Source organism: Salmo salar, chromosome ssa10 (genome assembly GCF_905237065.1).
Source record: "Salmo salar chromosome ssa10, Ssal_v3.1, whole genome shotgun sequence".
Lineage (NCBI taxonomy): Eukaryota > Metazoa > Chordata > Actinopteri > Salmoniformes > Salmonidae > Salmo > Salmo salar.
In genome coordinates, this window is record NC_059451.1 from 75257575 (window position 1) to 75282620 (window position 25046).

Below are 25046 nucleotides of genomic sequence, written 5' to 3' on the forward strand. Positions count from 1 at the left end.
TACTTCAATAACAAATGTTGGTTTGGTCCAAAATAATCCATCGTTATATCCAAATAGCGGCGTTTTGTTCGTGCGTTCTAGACACTATCCGAAGTGTAAATAAGGGTTACGAGCATGGCGCAATTCGTGACAAAAGATTTCTAAATATTCCATTACCGTACTTCGAAGCATGTCAACCGCTGTTTAAAATCCATTTTTATGCCATTTTTCTCGTAAAAAAGCGATAATATTCCGACCGGGAATCTGCGTTTAGGTAAACAGAGGAAAGAAAACAAAGCATTCTGTCGACGCGGGCACGCGCCTGAGTCTCACAGTACTGTAACCAGCCACTACCCAAACGCGCTACTTTGTTTCAACCAGAGCCTGCAAAGCCACGATTCAGCTTTTTGCCGCCTTCTGAGAGACCATGTGAGCCGTAGGAAGTGTCACGTAACAGCAGAGATCCTCTGTAATGGATAGAGATGGCAAAGAAGGCCAAGAAATGGTCAGACAGGGTACTTCCTGTACAGAATCTTCTCAGGTTTTGGCCTGCCAAATGAGTTCTGTTATACTCACAGACACCATTCAAACAGTTTTCGAAACTTTGGAGTGTTTTCTATCCAAAGCTAATAATTATATGCATATTCTAGTTTCTGGGCAGGAGTAATAATCAGATTAAATCGGATACATTTTTTATCCGGCTGTGAAAATACTGCCCCCTATCCATAACAGGTTAACTGTTACATGCTTAATTGAATACAGTAACAACTAAACATAGTAAGTAATTATTCAATAAATAACAGTCATCACATTAATGAGTCACGTCACGACAGTTGCTTAGGACCTGGAAGCAGAGCTGCCCTATCTGTCGGCGCCATCTTCAGTAACACAAAATGTTTGACTTGCTAGGACTGTAATATGTGGTTGTTTATCTACCTTAGTTGAATGCACTGCACTCGAAAAAAAGCTGGGTTAAAAACAACCCAATTATTGGACAGAACACACATTGGGTATTTGATCTAGCCAGTTGGGTCACAAACAGCCCATTAACTTTTTTAAGTTGGGTTGTTGATTCTGGGTTATGGAGCGATAATCCACCAGGTCAGATCAGAAGACTGTAGGTGTGGCTTAGTAGGGGCGAGGCTTTCAGATAGTTATTTTTTGGCCACCGTGAGAGTAAAAGTAATTCCGGTTAATCTATTCTGTTATTGTCTGACTTTTAGTTGCTCTGTATAAAAATGTCTGCCACTCACACCGGATATTATTATTGGCCTTGTTTCAGGGGTGGAGCTCATTAGGAAAAATACCCAGCGTGCTTTGCAAGTGTTAATTTTTACATTTACATTTGAAGTCGGAAGTTTACGTACACAGCCAAATACATTTAAACTCAGTTTTTCACAATTCCTGACATTTAATCCAAGTACAAATTCCCTGTCTTAGGTCAGTTAGGATCACCACTTTATTTTAAGAATGTGAAATATTAGAATAATAGCAGAGTGATTTATTTCAGCTTTTATTTATTTTATCACATTTCCAATGGGTCAGAAGTTTACATACACTCAATTAGTATTCGGTAGCATTGCCTTTAAATTGTTGAACTTGGGTCAAACATTTCGGGTAGCCTTCCACAAGCTTCCCACAATAAGTTGGGTGAATTTTGGCCCATTCCTCCTGACAAAACTGGTGTAACTGAGTCAGGTTTGGAGGCCTCCTTACTCGCACACGCTTTTTCAGTTTTGCCCACAAATTTTCTATAGGATTGAGGTCAGGGCTTTGTGATGGCCACTCCAATACCTTGACTGTTGTCCTTAAGCCATTTTGCCACAACTTTGTAAGTATGCTTGGGGTCATTGTCCATTTGGAAGACCCATTTGCGACCAAGCTTTAACTTCCTGACTGATGTCTTGAGATGTATCCTTCAATATATCCACCTAATTTTCCTGCCACATGATGCCATCTATTTTGTGAGGTGCACCAGTCCCTCCTGCAGCAAAGCACTCGCACAACATGATGCTGCCACCCCCGTGCTTCACGGTTGGGATGGTGTTCTTCGGCTTGCAAGCGTCCCCCTTTTTTCCTCCAAACATAATGATGGTCATTATTGCCAAACAGTTCCATTTTTGTTTCATCAGACCAGAGGACATTTCTTCAAAAAGTATGATCTTTGTCCCCATGTGCAATTGCAAACCGTAGATTGGCTTTTTTATGGCGGTTTTGGAGCAGTGGCTTCTTCCTTGCTTAGTGGCCTTTCAGGTTATGTCGATATAGGACTCGTTTTACTGTGGATATAGATACTTTTGTACCCGTTTCCTCCAGCATCTTCACAAGTCGCACCAAAGTATGTTCATCTCTAGGAGACAGAACACGTCTCCTTCCTGAGCGCTGTGACGGCTGCGTGGTCGCATAGTGTTTATACTTGCGTATCATTGTTTGTACAGATGAACGTGGTACCTTCAGGTGTTTGTAAATTGCTCCCAAGGATGAACCACACTTGTGGAGGTCTACAATTTTTCTTCTGAGGTCTTGACCGATCTCTTTAAATTTTCCCATGATGTCAAGGAAAGAGTCACTGAGTTTGAAGGTTGGCCTTGAAATACAGCCACAGGTACCCCTCCAATTGACTTAAATGATGTCAATTAGCCTATCAGAAGCTTCTAAAGCATGACATAATTTTCTGGAATTTTCCAAGCTTGTTTAAAGGCACAGTCAAATACTCTATGTAAACTTCTGACCCACTGGAATTGTGATACAGTGAAATAATCTGTCTATAAACAATTGTTGGAAAAATGACTTGTCATGCACAAAGTAGATGTCCTAACCGATTTGCCAAAACTATAGTTTGTTAACAAGAAATTTGTGGAGTGGTTGAAAAACGAGTTTTAATGACAACTGTTTGTTTTGGTCCTTTAGCAGAAACTCTTATCACACCATAGTGCCATCAGACTTCTGATACCAATGCAGGATGATCGGGGGCCAGAAAATGAACCGTTATAAAGAATGAAAATACAAATTAGAGGTCTCGAAAGTATCTTGTTCCAAAATGCAAATTGTAGTTCAGGCTGGTGAAATGCAAATGACAAAATACTCAAAAGTAATTGAAATACGAAATTTAAAATACATGTAACCGAAATACTGCCCGTCTCTGCTCAGATCCTCCCATCTAAGGAAATATTTAAAAAAGGCCACACTGTAGGGAGGGAAGGAGGTAGACAGAGATAAGGGGGAGAATTAAAGGGATGTCATAGAGTTACAAGTGGGCCAGTGAGAGATGGCACAGGGAAGAGATTGAATGAAAGGATAGATAAGGTCTTGAGCCTTGGTGTTAATGTGTAAGTATCTACATTGAGTTTGTACTCAGGCTTTGGCTTTGTGACTGGCCACCTGTCCATGGTCAGACTACTGTCTCTTCATAAAGATCAGATACCTTGTTAGATTGTCCCCTTGCCAGCCAAACACACCCTCTCTGGTCCTCATGCCAGGGACAAGCTGGCACGTCCTCAGATACTGGAGCCCAACCTACACCCTGGCGGCTGGCGCCATCCCACACACTTATCATATAAACAGAGTTAGACAAAGGCTATTTAGGCAGAGCCTTCATAAAGGATTTAATGTGATGTTTAGAGTGGAATGTTACTGTGGTGGGGATCAGGGATTGGCTAATGTCCTGAGCTTCCTGTGGACAGCTTGACTTTGAACTGTTGGGTCAAATCTTTTTTGTGGGATGTTGTTTTCTAGAATAGTCATCTTTGTCGTCATCGTCGTCATTATCATCATGTGTAATGTTTTTAATCAGAAGCGTCGTTGTCGTCATCAGTCACCGTAATTTGCGATAGCACAGCATAACCTTTGTTAAACACATTTTCAGGAGGCCTCTTCAGAGATTTTAGCCACCCGTGAGAGTAAATGTCATTCCTGTTCGTGTCATGTTTGTACACTGCAAATAAACATTTCCTTCATTATTTTTTGCACATTATTATATAACATAGAACCACCAGTCAGGATGATACAGACAGCTCAAAAGATATGCAGAAAGATATACAGATTTTTGTCATAGATTTAAGCATAATGATTGTCTCTAAATTGCAGGAAAAAGCTGTTTCAGGTGTTTAAAAATGTAATTTAAAACTTAAGGACGAGGTGCCTAGCCTCCTCCAGAACAACCCCCATCCACCCTCACATACTTTGTGCCCCCTCAGATTTTTGGGGGTTCATGATGCCACTGATCTTCTTCACATATGTGTTATTTGACTTGAGGCCCAGCAGTGAAGTTTTATTTCCTTTAAAAAAAAAAGAAATGTACTTGCCCCAAGAAGGGTTCAAACTCACTGCCGTCATATCCCTCAAACTTCAGCCTAAATGCCTTAGTGGACTGCACCACCAGTCAGTGATAGTAACTGTTATACAATACAGCTATTTGACAAGGTCGCTAGCAACTTTTTTTACGCTTTAGTTACGAATATAAATATTTATTCGTAAAATCCCATGGTTGTATGTGAAACGGTGCCAATGTATTGGCACACCATTTTTTTTATTTTTTAGACCAAGTCAAGGGTAACAAATTAAACCTAGAAGTTTTAGAACCTCCAACTGGTAGCCAAGTTGATCTGTTTAACAAATGCGATTGGATGGTGGCTCTACAGTGTGATGGGTTGATAGGTTGATTCGTTATTTTTTTACCGGATATAATTATGTGCTCAGCTGGTTGTATTCAGCATAGTGGCTAATTGTGCCAGGTTGGCCTATGAGAAAAGCTAGCAGCTAGCCATTTTAGACCACAGGTCTAATCCTATGTGTAAGCAAAAGTTTCCGAGTATGGTCCCATCCATTACACCCATTAAATCAAAACAGTAGCTAAGACTCTGTCGGTGTGATCTTATGACACCTCCTATGTTATCTCCAATGAATTGTTTTGACAGTTGCTTCCTTTAACTGGCACTAACAAAGTGGTGTTTATGATAATGCATTGATTAGTCTCCAACAAGGACTCTGTCAGTGTGTTTGTTTGACCTGGCAGCACTTCTCCCTGCTGTCATCACTGTCTTTACGCCATGCCACATCCCCTCCCCTTCGACCTTACCCTCACCCCTGTGTAGTAATCCCTGTGAACCCCCGTAGAGGGGTCCCCTCATGTTCCAAGTAGGACACCGCACATACTCAGAGGTTGGGATGATGACTTCTAGTAATCTCTCGTAACAGTTCGCAAGATGAGTTCTGGGTTCCGAGAATAGAAAAGAAAAGTGGACTAAAATGTTGTTATTGACTGTTGTTCAGTGCATGTCCAGTTTTTCATCAGATATGTCTAATCTTCGATTACTTGTCAAGCCTGCAGCATTGGTGAAATGGGTAGAGTTTGTTTTCCTCCCGGTTTCTGGGTGTGTTTGTGTGTTAAAGAGCAGGGCGAAAGAGACTTTCATTTTGGTTGAGGAAGTGGCGTCTCCTCACCAAGATTCATTATCATTGTCTCATTTTCACTTATCAGGAGTGGTCACCAGGAAAGACATTAGGTTCTTCCTAGCTAAGTATCTGTTCCTTTTATCTTTTAGTTGTGATTAGTGCTGTACGCCCTAGCTGGGTGCTAATAATATTTCCCATTAAGATCACAGTTCTCTATACGTACTGATGCGCTTGCAGAATGACATCACAATCAATCTGGAATATTGCCTGCTGTTCAATGGTCATTTAAATACATTTGGCCTCAGGATTGGGGTTTTAAAAATCTCTTATCTGCAGGTCTTGACATGAAGAGTATAATTATCCTTAACGATGAGGAGTCTCCGTAAGAGATGAAAGCTGGCTGTCATCAGCTCTAATAGTTTGGTGATCCTGTTTGTGAAGGAAGTACAATAGAACAGGATAAGTATAGCCTCTTACATGGCACATTAGCTCTCACTCTGATAGCTGGGACATCATTAGCCTCTCCAGTGACTGGGTCTATTTTCTGTTCAACTCTGTGGATTTTGAGACTTTTTTTTTTAATCAAACCCTTTCTTCTACAGGTTTCTTTAGTCTAAGTTTTTAACATTGACTGACATACAGTAGTGTGTAAATGCTACAGCTGGAGTTACTTGCAGTACAGTATTAGTTGGCCTAACGTGAAAGTTGTTCTGCCATGTGTTATTTGTCCTGCAGTCACAAAGACCTTTTTCCTCACAGGCCTAACACCTTCTCAACACACTACCTCACTACTCTTTTTCATTAATTTTTTTTACTTTATAAGACTGTGTGTGTGTGGCACATCGTCAGATTCTTAAATATCAGTCTTCCGGAATTTGTTGACAGCTGTGTTCCCTGGTCATGTCTCCTCGAGACGGGGCCATTTTACATGCTTGGTGGTGTGAAAACACAGAGCATGTAAAATATGCCCTAAGAAACTGGCCCAGAGTCAGATGGTTTCCTATTCTCCTAATGGTTAAGGTTAGGAATTGAGGGTGGGTAATCTGATCCTACATCTGCAGCTCTCACCTTTTCTGGCTGTAAACTCACTCCATCAGAAACACTGACCCAGGAACTCTGGGGAAACATGTAAACTAGTCAAGGCTAAAAATACAACAGCAGTGCCTACTGGCCTGGGGAAGTTAAACCTGAGCCAGGAGTACCCAAACAGCTGCCACAGTGAAAGGGAGTACTAGTGGAAACTAGTGGCACAGAGGTTGGGTCAAATATTAGGATGATATATATATTTTTATTATTTTTTAAAGGGCGTTTAGTACTACTGTAACTACATGAGTGTTTCATAGTTTAAGAAATATTGCCATAAATAATATGCTACCTTTTTAAATTGATGTGACCTCTGTTTTCTCAACTCTTTTTCTTCTCTCTGCAGTTTGCCCAACCTGGACTCTGAAGGCGATGAGAGGTATGTGTCTGAAGGAGACGAGCGGTATGTACATGTATTGGATCGTAAGAACATTTCTATAGCTCTAGGATACGCCAGGTCAACACAATATGAGCAGGAGTCACTGATGTAAGAGTGGCACATTGACAGTAGAGATACAGAGGACGTCTTGGTAGGACATACACGGGTTTGTGTTTATGTCTCCGGCAACAATCTTTTTCACACACATAGCAGGGTACAATTTAATATGCTCTACATCGCTGTCAACACAGCTCAACTTTCCATCTGTCAATGATGTCACTCACAGCATGACCCACACAGGGAGCAATACACACACACACACAAAAAGACACACACGGCTGTTGTCTTTGGGTAATCCCTCTCTCTGTCCTGCTCCACTACTTTCCATGATAAAACACGAAGCTTTGTACTATGCTAAGGTGTGTTTGTGTGTGTGTGTGTAGCTTTTGTCGTACTTATGTGCATGCAAGCCTGTTTGTCTGTATGTGTGTCAAATCGAATTGCATTTGTCACATGCTTCGTAAACAACAGGTGTAAGCTAACAGTGAAATGCGTAGTTACAGACCTACTGACAGAATCCTGGAAACAGTAATAATCCCTCAGCAGGCCGGGGCTATCAGAGTAATGGAATAAAGGGATAAAGACATGCTTTTCTCCCAGACAGACCACCAAGGTTATAGCTGCTGACCTGTGGTTTCTCTGTTGCATCCCAGAGTACTTGTTAGTGCAATGCCCTGTAAGAAAGGGAGATGGAGGATATTTGAGGGGATGTGTATGAGGTAGTGAGGAGTCGGTGTACACCTGAGGCTGTGAGGACAGTAGCGAATAGTAGTTCAAAACACAAATCGGTGCGTATCCCAGAGGATACTGTTTCTTATATTTCTTCTCTTTGAGGCATACTGCTATACAGTATACAGCCATACGTTAACACTATTTCTACGACTTCTTGTATTTACTTTGTTGTGCAGTGACTGGGAGACTTAATCAATAAGTGAAGTTGTGTCATTTATTATCATCGTGTGTTTGAATTACATGTTTTTGGTCATAGTAATTTTACAGCTCATGCATCATTCATATATATTTTCATAATGTTGAATAATGAATCAGACTACACCATGGGTAGGCAACTAGATTCAGCAGCGGGCTGATTTTTTTAATGGTGCTGGGGGTCTGGGGGCCGCAACATAATTATAATTTGTACACCGCTAATTGACCACAACTAAGCCCCAAAATAGAGAACAATCATTTCATACCTTGATTACGTTGAGAAAAGATCACGTAATATTTGTGGGAATACTTAGGAACAGATTTCCTAAATGAAATGGCTGTTGCCGACCCCTGGTCAACACTGTAGACTACACCATCTGAGCTCAGTGTCCCACCTTAGACCTCAGCAGAAGTCTGCTTCACTTAGTGTTATTAGACACAGGTTCCCTCACTGCTACACCTTAAACATGAAATGCACCGATAATCTTACTGCCGATAGACCGCCGATAGGTACTTATCACAGTGGGAGGCCGTTCCTTCTCTTGCTAGAACAAAAGCTGTACCTACTGCGTGCCGACCGTGTAGCAACGATCCTGCTGTTTCTACTTGTAGAATTGTGATGCTCATCAGTGACCAGCAACTTGACTGTGAGCCAATCAGAGAGCACGAACCACCAACATGACAACAAAAAGGAACTAAGAGGGTATTTTGTCCATACTAAGTGCACAGATGCAATGCACACAACACTAAATACTTCCTTCAAGATAGCTAACCATTGTAGCTAGTATTTACATTATAGCTGCCCAGTTAGTGCAATGTCCATAGATAGCTAGCTAGATATGTTGTGCTAGCTACCGGACATTCTAGCTAGCTAAACATTTAGCAAGGGACACTGGCAGTACAGGTTAATGGAGAGTGAATTAAATTATTTATTTGTCATCTTGCTAGGAGTTATCTAGCTGTGGCAATCTGGCTAGTATCAACAAGAGTTTTTTACAAAATAGCAACATTAGCGCAGCTAGCTAACGCTGGAATCTAGACTATGAACTAAGTAACACACACGGACATGCATTGCCAAACAAAGCTACTGCCACCATCTGGTTTGGAGTATTTTAACAAGGCTGAGTGGCTGAGGACTTCAAGGCCTTTTCTGTGTTAACACAAAAGAAATTGACTGCCGGCACTCTTTGACATTCCTACCGGTGTGTCTGAGTTATTACTCCCAACTTTAGGTGTGAATCTTAACTTCCACTTAAGTAAAATGTTCAATTTGACTTTGCTCCTGCACAGTCCAAATCATGTTTTTCATGAAATTGAATGATACAGTATTTGGATGAAACAAGATCAAAGTAGGATGACCAAATGGTAACATCTTATTTTCTTACTTAACTAAAGAAATACCGACTAGTAACCATCATCGCATAAATTGTGTTTGCAGAGGGGTGTGGTTTACATAGCTAGCTAGCCAGTCTACTGCAGGGTGTCCACAAATATAATTACAGGTTTATCCTATTAATCTATCGCAAAGATACTTCTAGGTTTCCCCTTTCATCTATATCTGGTGTTAGCTAGTTACTGGCTAGTTTGCTAGTCATCAAGTGAAGAATCTCAAATATAAAATATATTTTGATTTGTTTAACACTTTTTTTGGTTACTACATGATTCCATAATTTTGATGTCTTCACTATTATTCTACAATGTAGAAAATAGTTTTTAAAAAAATAAGAAAAACCCTTGAATGAGTAGGTGTTCTAAGACTTTTGACCGGTAGTGTATGACGGGGATGGATGTTGCATGCAATTTAAATGTTTGTTTGATGTTCGTTTCTTTATGTATCTGTAAATGTGCTTGAGATTATTTCAATGCAGCACTGCATCCGAGTTTCTTGACGTAGTTGTGTCAAAGAACTGTCAGTCAAGGTGAACTCCCCGCCCACTTAGCCTATTAGCTCTCCGCCCTCTCAGACTGTCTTTTAAGCCTTACTGATAGTTATACATGAACGAAAAAGGACAATTTTCTTAAATTCTAAGCATTTTTATCTGGGAAAGAAATAATATGGGTGATGTTTTGGTCACTCAAAAGGCTATTTTACATGGGAATCAAGATTTACTGTTTGGGACCTTTAAGTGGATGTTAGAATTCCCCCCTTGGTTTCCACTTCATCTAATCCGCTGTTTAATCACTGGAGTACAGACTTGTGACATCCTGTCTGGGACATGCCTCTCAACTGGCCCTGTCTGTGGTGATCAGGATCATTAGATAGACCCTGGGACGCTTATCAACCAACTCTCTTTCCTTTCCTTTCAAAAATATTCTAGTTCTCCCTCTCATCATCCCTTTCACTCCTCCCGCTCACCTTCTCCCTCTCTCAAGTAGCAGCCAAGGATAGGCAGATGAGCTCCTGTCACCCCTGGCAGACCACAGGGGAACTCAGAGTGTGTGTGTGTGTGTCCATCCCTTTCCTCTATCTTGTATTTATCTCACTAATGTCACACCAATTATAACTACGCCAAGAAAAGACACGCAATAACAGACTAAATACAACCGCATTAAATCCAGCCATAACGTATGCAGCTTTTTGCAAAAACTCTGTCTTCTATATTCAGAGTGAGTCAGAATCTTCAAATTACAGGAAGTAATAGTTTGTTTTATTTATAGACACTAAGATCTAATGATGGACATGCTCATATAGGGCAACGATGGCCTTGTTTTGGTTTGTGTTGCCGACTGTATACATTACTGGTGCTAATGGTGTGTGTGTGTGTGTGCCATTGCAGCCCCACATCAGACAAGGATGCAGCTGGTGATGGGGATATCCAGTAAGCACACATGACGCCTCACACCAGATGGTCACTATGGAGATGCTGTATTTACTCTTATACACTGTTATCCACAATAGAAAAATACAAACAGTATCTAGTCAGTACAGTGAAGTTAACTGCCTGTATTACAAAAAAACAAGATAATACCCTGGTTTTCCATTGTAATTGAACAACACAGAAAGCAATCCAGAACCATTTTACATTTGAAACTAGTCTGCCATGAAGTGTGTTTATCTTTGTGCGTCATTGAGAAAAGACAGGACGTTGTGAGATGTTGGTTGATCTTGACACTGTGTTTATCTTGGTAGGAAGAGAGGCTCTGTGGCCTATGCTTCCCAGAAGCCCTGGCTGCTCAACACGACGCTGGTGGAGAACATCACCTTTGAGATGCCCATGATCAAACCCAGGTGAGACTTGATTATACAGTGCATTCGGAAAGTATTCAGACCCCTTTACTTTTTCCACATTTTGTTACGTTACAGCCTTATTATAAAATTGATTAATTCGTCCCCCCCATCAATCTATACACAATACCCCATAATAACAAAGCAAAAACAGGTTTTTAGAAATGTTTGCTAATTTATTAAAAATAAAAAAAACAGAAATATTACATTTACATAAGTATTCAGACCCTTTACTGAGTACTTTGTTGAAGCACCTTTGGCAGCAATTGCAGCCTCTAGTCTTCTTGGGTATGACGCTACAAGCTTGGCACACCTGTATTTGGGGAGTTTATCCCATTCTTCTCTGCAGATCCTCTCAAGCTCTGTCAGGTTGGATGGGGAGCGTCGCTGCACAACTATTTTCAGGTCTCTCCAGAGATGTTCGATTGGGTTCAAGTCCTAGCTCTGGCTGGGCCACTCATGGACTTTCGGAGACTTGTCCCGAAGCCACTCCTGTGGTGTCTTGGCTGTGTTCTTAGGGTTGTTGTCCTGTTGGAAGGTGAACCTTCACCCCAGTCTGAGGTCCTGAGCGCTCTGGAGCAGGTGTTCAAGGATCTCTCTGTACTTTGCTCCGTTCATCTTTCCCTCAATCCTGACTAGCCTCCCAGTCCCTGCTGCTGAAAAACATCCCCACAGCATGAAACTGCCACCACCATGCTTCACCGTAGGGATTGTGCAGGTTTCCTCCAGATGTGATGCTCTATCAGAGTGACCATTGGGTTCTTCGCCACCTCCCTGACCAAGGCCCTTCTCCCCCGATTGCTCAGTTTGGCCGGGCGGCCAACTCTAGGAAGAGTCTTGGTGGTTCCAAACATCTTCCATTTAAAAATGATGGAGGCCACTGTTCTTGGGGACCTTCAATGCTGCAGAAATGTTTCGGTACCCTTTCCCAGATCTCTGCCTCGATACAATTGTCGTGTCTGTGACTATCATTAAATGTGAAGACTTATTTTATCAAATCAATTCTCTGTGTAAGTATTATTACGTGATTAAACTAATCATGCCAGCTTTAATTAACTAGGAAGTCAGGGCACCACGTGAAAATGTTTAGTCTCTATTTCCCGAATCGACTCTTCAGATATTTTCATATCTTATCGATTATTCTTCTACTAATGTATCATTATTACCTCGTCAGTTCTCATTACTGAACATTGGATATCTGCATGAACCCTAGCCTAAATGATGAATCGGCTATATACAAATTGTCTTAATTATTTATTTACTTACTAACTAACTAAATAATCACAGAAATACATAACGAACAAACAGTAGATATTGGTTACTAACACAATGCATTGATAAGTCCCTAGTGGGCTAAACCGGTATGACGGCTTGGTAGACAATGGAAAGGGGTGGGCACAGGAAAAGAGCGGGAGAGACAAAATGGATTCACTACACACAGTTGATAATTATATTAATTGAAATGCTAATCCTTTGCACATGATCGGCCGCTCATTCGAGAATAATTGCAATGTATATATTTACGCCCGTATGTCGTTGTCTTCTCTGTTGGAATCGCCGGTCCGTCTGCTGGAGAGTCAGTTAATCAGAGTCTCTGGTTAACATCCCTAGAAGTCACAATGTCTTTCGTAGTTGTCGCTTTCTCAGCGGTTCCGGATAGTGTCTGTTGTAATGGGTACGTCAGGCGTACAGATGGTTGTTGCATAGAATAGATGCTTCCACAGTTGTCGGTATTCTCGTACTAGACTTACGTAATTTCCAGCTGTATGGTCTCCGTGACTTAGAGTTGTAGTTCTTAACAATTTCAACACGTAGTGTCAGCTCCGTATTTTCTGTCTAATGTATATTTCATCAGAAGTGGGTTTTATACACTTCTGAGAAAAGGGTGGTCCATGATGCCGACGTAATGTCTATACTCACGTGGGCATGGCCATTGATTTGGTTAACTTTATATGAAAACCCATATTTTCTCATTTAGAAGGTGAACATCACATTACATCTTTTCACAAATAGTTTCATGTTTAATCACATACGTTTCACAATATTTAGATGTAAACCTGACAGCTGGGAAATGTACACTTTAAGAGATACAGTTATGTGTGTTTCCTGTCCTTCATGAGATCACCAAATGAAACACACTTGTCATGACTGTCCCTTAAGTGTCCACGGACCACTCTCACATTCTCAAAAATAGAAATATTGTTTAATTATTAAAACTTTTGATGTCCAAGTGTCTCTCTGTGTTCCACAGTTTACATTCTAAGCTCGAACACTACAGAGCATAGGGGCAGCGTATTTTATGACCGACCATAAAACAGCCGACTTCCCGCTCTCCCCTCTCTACGAGAGAGAGCATGCTGTAGAGCTGACCCACTGTAACCTGATCCTTCAGATCGTCACGCGAGAGTTATGACAACAATCCTGTCTATGATCTTTACGGACAATTCCTTCGATCTCGTGGCTTGGTTTTTGCTCTGACACTATAAACTCTAAGACTGATTTTAGAATAAGGCTGTAACGTAACAAAATGTGGAAAAAGTCAAGTAGTCTGAATACTTTCCGAATGCACTGTAAACTGCTTGTAAAACATTTGAACAAAAGCAAAACACTGTATCATGTCAGGGACCCCCAGGCGTAAGGGTTAGTTGACATCTGATTCAGTCCATTCTAAATCTGTTTGCCTCTTTTGTCATTGCTAACTGTTTCTGCCCTCCCACCCAATCTCCAACCCCCACCTGTGGCACAACACCATATGCTGTTTTCCCCTGCCACTGGATGGGCATGGTGATACACACTTTTTTCTATCCTTATGACAAACGCTTTCCCAGACGAGCAGGTAGCCTGTGTGTTTGTGGTCCTATCTCCTCTCTCTGGGCCTAATGGCCTCGCTGCAGAAAATATAATTAAATGGAACCCTGAGTTATCTCGGTTGCTGTGGAGAAGCATAAAGGAGTAGTGTTTACCTACTCACACTTGTTACATTTCTCTCTCCATTTTTTCCCTCTCTGCTATCGCTCTCACTCCCTCTCTCTTTGACTCCCCCCCCCCCCCCTCTTTCTCCCTTTCTATGTCTCTGAGAGCAATAGTTGAGCAGCTTTATCTCTCTCATTCGCTCTCTCTTCCCTGTTTCTCTCTCTCCAAGCACAGTGGGATAGTTCTCTCTGTAGCCTCAGTGCTCCTCTGGGGCCTCAATAATCAACCTTGTGTAAATGTCATACTACATTTTGGCGTACATGGAGATTCTAGGATTTGCGTGCGCAACAAATTATTGGGATTTATCAAGCTGTTGCACTCAAATTATACACGTTTTTGTTGATAAATCAGAGCCATACCATATAAACACCCTAATTTGCTGGAACTGGGTGTTGGAACTGGGCCCTGACAGTTTCTGAAAGAAAGAGCAATGGCAAATTTGATCACATTTCTGTAGAGGTGTGGGCAGAATGTTTTCATAATTTGCTGTGATTTTTTTTCAAACAAAAAATGTATGCCACCACAAGTGCCAAACACTGGCCGCGCATTCTGCACGATTGATTGTCTATTCGACATACGCAAAGACAAATTGTTCAATATTTTGTTTATCAATAGATGATTGTGTCCATATAGTTAGCTAGCTGGCCATGCGATCGTTTTAAAGGATGCATCAATACAGCTCTGGCTTTTATTTTTTATTTTTCACCTGACTACCGCTGAGGTGTGGTGGTCTTTCTGGCGCTTATAACAGCCGAAACATCACCCAAGTGGGCGCTACACTTCAGTAGTGGACTATCCAGCCTGCCTACAGAGGAAGAGGAGGCAATGAACGAGGTGCCTGACGAAGAGCTCCAGACCTGTCTAAGTAACTGACTGACGCGGCACCCCTCTCTGTGACATCGACCCTCCCTCCGCTTAAGCCTTTCTGATGAGCTGCCTGGCTGAACAACACCTTATCGTCTGAAGCTGCGGAAGACCATCGCCAAAGAACCTACCAGATCTCTACATTTTTTGTTTTTACAGCGTCTTTCAGATTCTCTTGGTAATGAAAGCGCTATATAAAAAATATTATTATTATTATAATATCTCCTGCCTTGGTATAGGCTCAGAGATTAAATGGGCTGCTGTCGCGCTCCTATTGCACAGCAATACTATAGCCTACCCGTACTGTCAAATATTTTAAATAGGGTACTAGTCTTTTTTCTTTTGAGCATGCTTGGCAATTGAATGAGTGATGGATGAATGGTAGCCTAATATTTGTTGTGTAGCAGAAATAAACCATGTCAGACCAATGTAAGAAAAGGAGAAACATGACCTGCAATATCATTGATTACGTATATGCCTACATGCTTCTCAGTGCTTCGTTTATTACTCGGGAGGTGCCAGAACAAAAAGTGAGGGCGAGGTGTGGGGGAGTTCTGAGGTACCGGAACTCATGAAAGAAATAAAAATCATGCATATCATCACATTTGCGTAGGGGCGTAGAGCAGAGGCACTTACAGAAGTTGCACACATTGGGAAACATTTTAGTAGCCTAGGGTCTGGGAGAAATGTGGCCTTTTTATTTTACATGACTGGAGACTTTGGCAGAATCTTTTTTAATACAGCACGAGTGATCGAAATGGCAGGCTACGTTGACACTGACAAACTGAGATCAGTAAAAACGACCTTGTCTTGAATCCATCAATAGCCTAGGTGTGTCGACACATATTGTAGGCTAAAATATGAGGAAGTTGTAGTCCTAAAAATGCTTTCCAGTTTCACTGTTTTACCCAATGACGTGCGCTTGTGCCAAAAGCTTATCTCTCTCTCGTTTTACTTTGTAAAGCAATATTTGGAAATATTTTGGTAGCCTAAAGTCTTCTCTTTTCAGCAGGAGCCATTTGCTTTCCAACCTGTATCTTCCCTCAATTGTATTTGAAATATTGTGAAAGACCTGTTTTGTCTGCATGCTGTTGGTTCACTGACAGATTTGCTGTGCGTTCCCTTCTGTAGGCTATTCCTTGTTATTGGGCTACAATCCAAAAGAAGCTATTGATTCTCTGTGGCTAAATTATAGGCCTTCTCATGGTGTAGTAGGCTATTCTGAATGATTTAATTTATTTCTGAACAGAGCAGTAATTCTATAACTTTGGCAAATTTATTTCAATTTATCAGGGGTGCTGCAGTTCCTTCAGAACCCTTTGCGTGGCAATGATTCTATAACGAAATAAGAATTGAAGTGCAACGCTGGAGATGAAAGTTGCAGGTTCATGTCTATCAGAGCAGAGAGGGAGAGAGATCATAGAAAGTGAATCTCATTCTAGTTATGGGAGAGATACAGACGCACTTCTCACAAAGCCATGGCCACCCGTTGGTCTCACACATACAGTAGGTTACAATGTTGTGCTAAACCCGGGCCGGCCCATCCCCAATCAACTCTTAGAATATAGGCCGGGATAAAAATCCACTTTTTCACACGACATTTTTTTTGTGGGGGCAGGAGAATTAACGAAGAGGCAACTCAAATGATCATTTTGTTTCAGATTTGGAGGAGGGCCTCTAGCGGGTCGTTTGTGGTTTTGGGTGGATCTTGGCTGTTCACAGGTCTTGGTGTGCCTCCCCACTGACTTCCTGGTGGCCACCTGTACTGACTTGGTGATGGAATAGGGGATGCTGGGAAAGGTGAAGGCAGATCGGAGGGTCCCGGGGGTCTGGACTGAGGCTGGCTGGTTTGCTGCTATGTGGGATCAGGGGCAGGGAGGGCTGAAGAGGTGGATCTGGGTAGCTAAGGAGCAGGGGGAGGAGTCCGGGGCAGTAGGGGGTATGGTCTGGTTCTGGGGTGGTCTTCAGGTCTGGTCTGGTTCTGGGGTGGTCTTCAGGTCTGGTCTCTTGCTGGTTTGTTGGTCTGGTCTGTTGTTGGTCCAGTTTGGGTCATCATCGTGTAAGAAAAGGAGTTGTGAGGCGAGGGGTTCTTCCACTTGTATGGCAACTTTCAAAACCGGCTTCCCTTTGACCAGTGGTTTGGGGGGGACAGAGGTGAAGTGGCTGGCAGGGGTGGGGGCTGTTTCTGGGACATCTTGGGTGGTGGATTTGGTGGTGCCTGTGGAAAGGTCTGGGGTCTGGTTCTGTGTCTTCGTTGTTGTCTGGGGGTGGGGGGTTGGGATTTGGGTTAGTGTGGTTGGGGTTGGTGGCGTTAGCCCTTGCCCTGCTGGCTACGGAACTGAGGCAGGTTCTGAAGAAGTGGCGCTCTTTCCCACACAGGTTGTAGGGGCGTATGGATATACAGTCTGTCTTTACAGATCTTGCAGATGATGGCTTGCAGGCTGTAGCCATATGGCCTAGTTGGCCACAGTTCCTGCACAGTTTGGGCATGCTGTAGTAGTGGACGGAACCTGTGTTGTTCCCCAGTGTGATGGTGCTGGGGAGGGGTTGGGTCCGGTTTTAACTGGACCGGCCATTTTCGTTCCCCAGTCCAGACGTTGTCTTTGTCCAGGACCCTCCTAGCCGCTGACTTGAGGATGGCCAACCTACTTAACCAAACGTGTATGTCATAGTCCTGTATGCATTCATTGTGAAGTTTTACTGTAAGTACCCAGATGCTGCTCTATTCCTCCCTTCCTACAGCCTGTCTGTTTTATTCTCCTCTCCACCCTTTCTCTCTTTCCATCTCTCTTTAATAAAGCCCCAGGGCCAGACAGGCTTCATTCATCCCTTTATATAATTCAAGTCTTCTGAGGTCTACAGACAATACGCAAACAGGGCCGATGGAGCGTAGCGCAGTGTTGCAATGTCGTTTTTCGTCACAAAAGGGGCAGCTCCTTGTAATATTCTCCAACATTCGGCAGTTTTTTTTTCCTACATGGAAATTGAGACCTGACGTGTTATTCCTTGCGAAGACTGAGGGGCAGTATTGAATGAGTTTTGCGACGTAAGTCCCACCGCTGTGTCTACATCACATTTTCCAGTATCCCTTCTGGTATAAACACAGACGAGATGGACGTTCTGCTACTTCGCGTCTACTGCTTGCAAGTTTCCTTTTTTGGTGCTTTTTATGAGATTTTGCTAAGCGCAATTATGTCCAGTTTGGTGGAACGTCTGTGCGAGCTGGTGAGACAATACGACACTGACATTATGCAGCGGGTGGATGACTTAAAGAAACGGCAGCAGGAGTTACAGAAACAGCAGCAGCGTCCAGCAAAAAAAACGTCTACGACGTCATGGTACCATGGATGGTGTCTATTCCTGCCGATCAACTTCTCCCGTTTGTCTCAAACCCAAAAATGGTTGTCTGCTTTTTTTCTCTCTCTTATTCATACATTAGGGTGGTGGGTAATTTACCATTTTTTTGGTGTAAATGTTTTTTAAACTTATTTCCTCGTTCACATATTACTGGTGTTTACTTAGTTTGTTTTCTCTTATTTCCCTTTTCACCTGTGTATTAGTTTTACGTTGGACTATATTCCTCTTGTGATAGTCAATATCTAAAAGGTCTGCAAATGTATTTGTCTGGTTATTTGTACATGTGGCAGAAAGTATTGTTGTTTTCAATCAGTCACTCGGTAAACTTGTACGGCTTTGTACATGAGCTCCATTGAAAGGCCACTACACATGACCACGTACAACCTTGTGTTATGTAGATGAGGGTCTAGCCTTGTCTACAGCTGGACAGCAATACTCACCCATTTGCTATAGCAGGAAAGGCCACTAAGGCCACTCATTGAAAGGCCACTACACAACACAAGGTTAGGTAAGTGTGAAGGATGAAGTGACTGTCATTATAGTACTATACTGAACCAAAATATAAACGCAACATGCAACAATTTCAATGATTTTACGGAGTTACTGTTCATATAAGGAAATCTGTCAATTGATATCAATTCATTAGACCCTAACCTATGGATTTAACATGACTAGGCAGGGGCGCAGCCATGGGTGGGGTGGGCCTGGAAGGGCATAGGCCCACCCACTGGGGGAGACAGGCCTAGCCAATCAGAATTGAGTTTTTCGCCACAAGGGCTTTATTACAAACTGAATTACTCCTCAGTTTCATCAGCTGCCCAGGTGGCTGGTCTCAGACGATCCTGCAGGTGAAGGAGCCGGATGTGGTGGTCCGGGGCTGGCGTGGTTACATGTGGTCTTCGGTTGTGAGGCCGGTTGGACTTACTGCCAAGTTCTCTAAAAGGACATTGGAGGTGACTTATGGTAGAGAAATGAACATTCAGTTCTCTAGGCAACCGCTCTGGTGGACATTCATGCAGTCAGCATGCCAATTGCACACTCCTTCAAACTTGAGGCATCTGTGGTATCTGAGACATCTGTGGCACCTGGTAACCTGGTGTCCCCGCACATTGACTCTGTACCGGTACCCCTTGTATATAACACCGCTATTGTTACTTACTGCTGCTCTTTTAATTATTTGTTATTTTTATCTCCTACTTTTTTTTGTTGGTATATTCTTAACTGCATTGTTGGTTAAGGGCTTGTAAGTAAGCATTTCACTGTAAGGTGTATCTGGCGCATGTGACGAATACAGTTTGATTTGATTGTGTTGTGTGAGATCTGCACATTTTCGAGTGGCCTTTTAGGTGCACCTGTGTAAAGATCATGCTGTTTAATCAGCTTCTTGATATGCCACTCCTGTCAGGTGGATGGATTGTCTTGGCAAAGGAGAAATGCTCACTAACAGGGATGTAAACATTTGTGCACAGAATTTGAGAGAAATAAGCTTTTTGTGAGTATGGAACATTTCTGAGATCTTTTATTTCAGCTCATGAAACATGGGACAAAAGAGACATGTTTGCTTCTGTGGCTAAAAAAAAAGTAGTGTTGTAAAACACAGAACGCCTGACGTGTAGCTCGCGCTTGTACACGAGCGTAGAACGCCGGATCCGGAAGTTCAATCGTCCTCGCTAGCTAGAGTAAAAAAAAAGAGTGCCTTGGCTCCTCTTGCTTGGTTAAGCGTCTCTGACTCCCCAAGCCCCCTACGAACGTACATTTGCGCAGATCTACGTACGTTAGACCCATTTAGAGATTCACTGTTTCACTTGATCCTCTTAAGATGTTCTTCAGTTGAACCGCATCTCTGTGGAGATGTTTATCCTGAATACAACCTTAGAATAATATACTGTTGCTGTCTTACGGTACATAGATAACACTAAGAGTATTGGATACCGTAAATGGATTACAGTAACAGTATTGGTACCATAAACCTGGTTATGGTAACATACTGTACCATGTATTTTACTGTAACTTACAGGCAACAGGCTGCCTGTAAATTACCGTAAAAACAATGGTAAAAAATGTTTTACAGTGTACCATGATATCGTTACTCTGACAGTACAAATCACTAGGAATCTGTTCCGCTTTCCCCAGCCCATTGACATTTCAGGGTATTTGTTTTAATGTCACGGTTGTCATCTGATTATCTGTTTCTGTGTTGTCCAGGTACAAGGCTGTCATTGAGGCGTGTTCCCTGCAGCCGGATATTGACATCCTGCCACAGGGAGACCAGACGGAGATTGGAGAGAGGGTCAGTGACCCGCACCGTCACTGTTTCTGTCACTTGGGACCACTCGTACCTGTCTCTTGTCATTCTTACTTACTAAATGGCAATCAAGGGGACCACATTATAATAGTAGTAATCAAGTATAACCTTTATATAATCTTGATGAATTCAGGTTTGAGACAGAATCTCTTTCGCTATAGAGAGTCCTGTCACCACCTGTCTCTGATGTTTATACTGTATGTACAGGAAGCAAGCTTCACCAGAGCTCGCCCAGTACACTGTCGTATTTGTTTTGTTCAGGCATCATTCTGTTACGTAAGCAGGTCTTGGTTGTGTTTCTGTGACAAAGGTGTGTGTTTTAATAATATTGCGGTGTTTATTTCTGTAATGTTGCTGTTTGTGTAACCTCTCATTAATAGACTACGTGAACATACGCAAGATTTTACTTCTGGGTGATGTGTGTGTGTGTGTGTTAACTGATGTGCACTACTACTTCTATAGAATAGGCATGACCCTATTATGCAGAGACAGAAGTTGATAGTAGATTATTCCACTACAGCGAGTCTTGGTGGCAGTAAAGGAAGAAGAGGACAGATACATCAGTCTACCTTTGGGGAGAGCTCCAGACACTCAATCTCTCACTCACACACACACACACACACACACACACACACACACACACACACACACACACTGTAATGTGGTCTGATAACGCTTATACTGTACGCTCCACGTACCTCCATTCATTCTGTCCATCCTCCCTCTCTCCACAGGGTATAGTTCTATCTGGAGGGCAGCGCCAGCGTATAGGTGTGGCCAGAGCCCTGTACCAACAGGCCAACGTGGTCTTCCTGGTGAGAGAACCTGTCTACACTAACTTAGGTCTACACGGTGACCTCAGCTTCATCAAAAAGAATCATGTTGAATCACATAGAACTGATATTCAAGTAACCAATATTTTCCCCTTTTGCAAATCACTTTTCACCTCGTGAAACATTGAGATGAAGCCACAATACATTGTCTTTGATTGTAGACCATGGAATCATGTCCCTCTCTTTGGCCTGTCCCTTTGTGTGTTTCAGGATGACCCGTTTTCAGCGCTGGACATCCACCTGAGTGACCACCTGATGCAGGAGGGCATCCTCAAACTGCTGAGAGAAGAGAAGAGAACTGTGGTGCTGGTCACTCACAAACTACAGTACCTACCCCACGCCGACTGGGTGAGAGTAGAGTGTGCGGGCACGCGCGTGTGTGTATTGTGTTCCACAACATCTAGACAGTCACTAATTCAGTCACTCTCTCCCTCCGTGGTCAGATCATAGCGATGAAGAACGGGACCACTCAAACCGAGGGGACTCTGAAAGACATCCAGAACTCTGAACCGGAGCTGTTTGAACAGTGGAAGACACTGATGCACCGGCAGGACGGAGAGTTTGAGAAGGTACTGTATCAGACCACGTGTCTCCAGTTGGCCATAACAGAAAGGGTCAAAAGGGGTGTGATGATGACACATCCTCACCTCTCATAGGCCTGAGTTTACACAGGCAGCCCAATTCTGATCTTTTGCCCAGTTATTAGTCAAAATAGCTGACCTGATTGGTCAAAAGACTAATAAGTGAAAAAAGATCAGGGCTTCTGCGTTCAGTACGAAATAATGGTGTGTAATGTTGAATTAAACGGAAACGGTGCCGTACTGAACAACCAGTTGAAGAACGGTGTGGTGATTTTGTATGGTGTGCTGCAGGAGTTTTAGCGATTTCAAATGTTTACACCCAAAGTGATCAGGCCTCACCTTGCCACACCCACCAAACGGGAGCAAACATACCTCAACGGCTGTTAAAGAACCGTGAGCACTGTGTTAGGGAAACGTGTCATTCAGTACAAACAGTCACGCAATGTAGTAAACGTTGGAGCGAACTGAACGCACCCCAAAATGTAGCTGCCTGTGTAATCGCAACCATATACAGACACAGTGCATTCGGAAAGTATTCAGACCCCTTGACTTTTTCCACATTTTGTTACGTTACAGCCTTATACTAGAGGTGGACTCCAATCAAGTTGTAGAAACATCTGAAGGATAATCAATAGAAACGGGATGCACCTGAGCTCAGTATCGAGTCTCATAGCAAATGGTCTGAATACTTATGTAAATAAGCTATTTCTATTTTTTATTTGTAATAAATTAGCAACATTTTCTCCCAAAAGACAACAGTTTTTGCTTTGTCATTATGGGGTATTGTGTGAAAATTGATGAGAATTTTTGAATAAGGCTATAATATAACAATGTGGAAAAAGGGAAGGGGTCTGAACACTTTCCAAATGCACTGTATTCCCTATTGTGTGTGTGTAAATGTGTTAATGTTTATTTGTCAGAGGGCCCTGCTTTTTCAGTAATATTTCATATCCTGCCATAGTTAAACATTTTATTCCATCATTTAATCTGCTACAGTTGTGTTAATTGAATGTGTGAACTTTTTATGTGCACAACGTAACGGCCGACTTCGTCACAGGGTCACACAACTGATGAGCAATTGAGACGTTTGTACGGGGCTTGCTTTTTTTTGGTTCCTTTTTTCCTGCTCTGTTTTAAAATTCATCTGGTCAAATCTATTTCAGCAAACTACCTCAGCTGAAACTCTGATGTGTGTCCGTGTACGTTCTCCAGGAGACAGTGCCTGAGAGTATGACGGTGTTGGAGCGTAAGAACCTGCGGAGAGCCATGTACTCCAAAGAGGCCGCCAAGACTGAGGAGGAGGACAAAGGTGAGAGGTCAAAGTTCACAAACTTCCCAATGGGATTGAAGGACACCGGCTGTCAATCAATGGGAACCAGCGGGGTTAGCATGGGCATAGTTACTTCAGTATGCTTTGTTTGTGGAGACTACAAAAATGACAGGTGCTAAATTTACTAGGTGTTTAAAAAGAAAAGTGTTTCTAAAATGGGATGCCTCTGCAGAGTATCTGTTTTTGAACCTATAGTGGAAGTAATAGTGTGTGTGATCCTGTGGGGTCTGTCTGTGGCGATGTCCCAGTAAACTACCTCAGCTCAAACTCTGCGTTCTTTTCTCTTTCTTTGTCAACACTGATCTGTAAAAGACGTGGACTAGTCAAGTCCTGGGCCAGAGACTTCCACGTCTTTTAAGATCTGTTGAAAAGGAAAAGGGGGGAATCTGGTCCTTGGGGGGGGGGCTACATTTTCTGCTGGTTTTCATCCTTTCCCATCAATCAACAACTGGTTTTAGGCACAGATCTTGGATCAGCGTACCCTCCCCATCCCTAAATCATTACCTTTATTCACAAAACTGACTCAAGATCAGTATCTATCTAAGGGCAAATGCGTCCTATGTGCTGTGGTGACAGTGAAATGGTAGTGGTACTGTGCTCTTTATTCTGTGTTCTGTGTTGTCTCCTGTGTTCTGGTGGCACCCCGGTGTGGACTGAGACAACCCCAGCACAGAGTGCCGCTGCTCTTTTAGACGTGGCAGGTTTGGGCCGACCGCATGGTTTTACTGAGTGGTTCCCAGTCGCGACCAGTCTGTGTCATCGTGTTGCAACTGCGCTCCGTACTACTTCCCGTGTGGCTCCTGTGTAGGCTTGTAGCTCGCAGACTCTACCCATGCTCCGTTTCGTGCCATTTCCATTCCCTTGTTTTCTCCCTCGCTCTTTCCTTCCATCCTTCGCTCTTTCTTTCCTGATCTCTCCCTCCGGGCCTGTCCCGTAGACACGCCCATTCAGTCATCAGCACTGAGGCTTGCCTGCATGATGTCATGTATGTTTAGATAAGGGGAATAGATGGGAAGTCGTCGGCACTGCTCCGCTCCCCATGGTCAATGTGTCCTGTCTACTGTCCCTACTCTACGTGCTCTGTCTAACCCAACACATTAAACAAATGATGTTTCCCATTAGGAAACAAACGATGTATCGATACAGGACTGAACGACCAGTTGGTCGTGTGGTCATGGCTAGAAGGGATCCAGCTTTTGTCAAATTAACGTCAGGTTTGACTTTTCGTAGCAGGTTAGGAGAATTTGGTTAAGGTTTGAAAAAGGGTTAGGGTAAGCTAAAATGCAACAACCTGTAACGGCTGTCGGGAGAGAGAGTAGACCAAGGCGCAGCGGAGTTAGTGTTCATCATTGATTTTAATAACAGAAAGAACACTATACAAAACAAAACAAGAAAACCGACAGCCAAACAGTCCTGTCGGTGAAAACCACACAACAGGAACAATTACCCACAAAACCCCAACGGAAAAACAGGCACTTATGTGTGACTCCCAATCAGCAACAACACTCTACAGCTGTGCCTGATTGGAAGCCACACAACCAAAATCCATGAAACAAACCAACATAGAAAAATGCACATAGAACGCCCACCCAATGTAACACCCTGGCCTAACCAAAATAAAGAACAAAAACCCCTCTATGGCCAGGGCGTTACAGTACCCCCCCCAGGTGCGGACTCCGACCGCAAAACCTGACTCTGAAGGGGAGGGTCTGGGTGGGCCTTCTTACGGCGGCGGCTCAGGTGCAGGACGTGGCT

At 42.8% G+C, this 25046-nt stretch overlaps 1 protein-coding gene across 3 annotated transcripts in view; it reads left to right on the forward strand.

Annotated features, from left to right (window-relative positions):
- Positions 1 to 25046, forward strand: part of LOC106561050 (ATP-binding cassette sub-family C member 8) — a 123165-nt gene that overhangs the window by 80281 nt on the left and 17838 nt on the right. For all 3 annotated transcript variants that reach the window (XM_045688098.1, XM_014124631.2, XM_014124633.2), the window contains exons 18-25: positions 6803 to 6835; positions 10600 to 10641; positions 10953 to 11051; positions 20448 to 20532; positions 21282 to 21362; positions 21591 to 21728; positions 21824 to 21949; positions 23174 to 23270. In XM_045688098.1, the coding sequence (XP_045544054.1) occupies positions 6803 to 6835; positions 10600 to 10641; positions 10953 to 11051; positions 20448 to 20532; positions 21282 to 21362; positions 21591 to 21728; positions 21824 to 21949; positions 23174 to 23270 (701 nt within the window). The remainder of the gene's footprint in view (positions 1 to 6802; positions 6836 to 10599; positions 10642 to 10952; positions 11052 to 20447; positions 20533 to 21281; positions 21363 to 21590; positions 21729 to 21823; positions 21950 to 23173; positions 23271 to 25046) is intronic.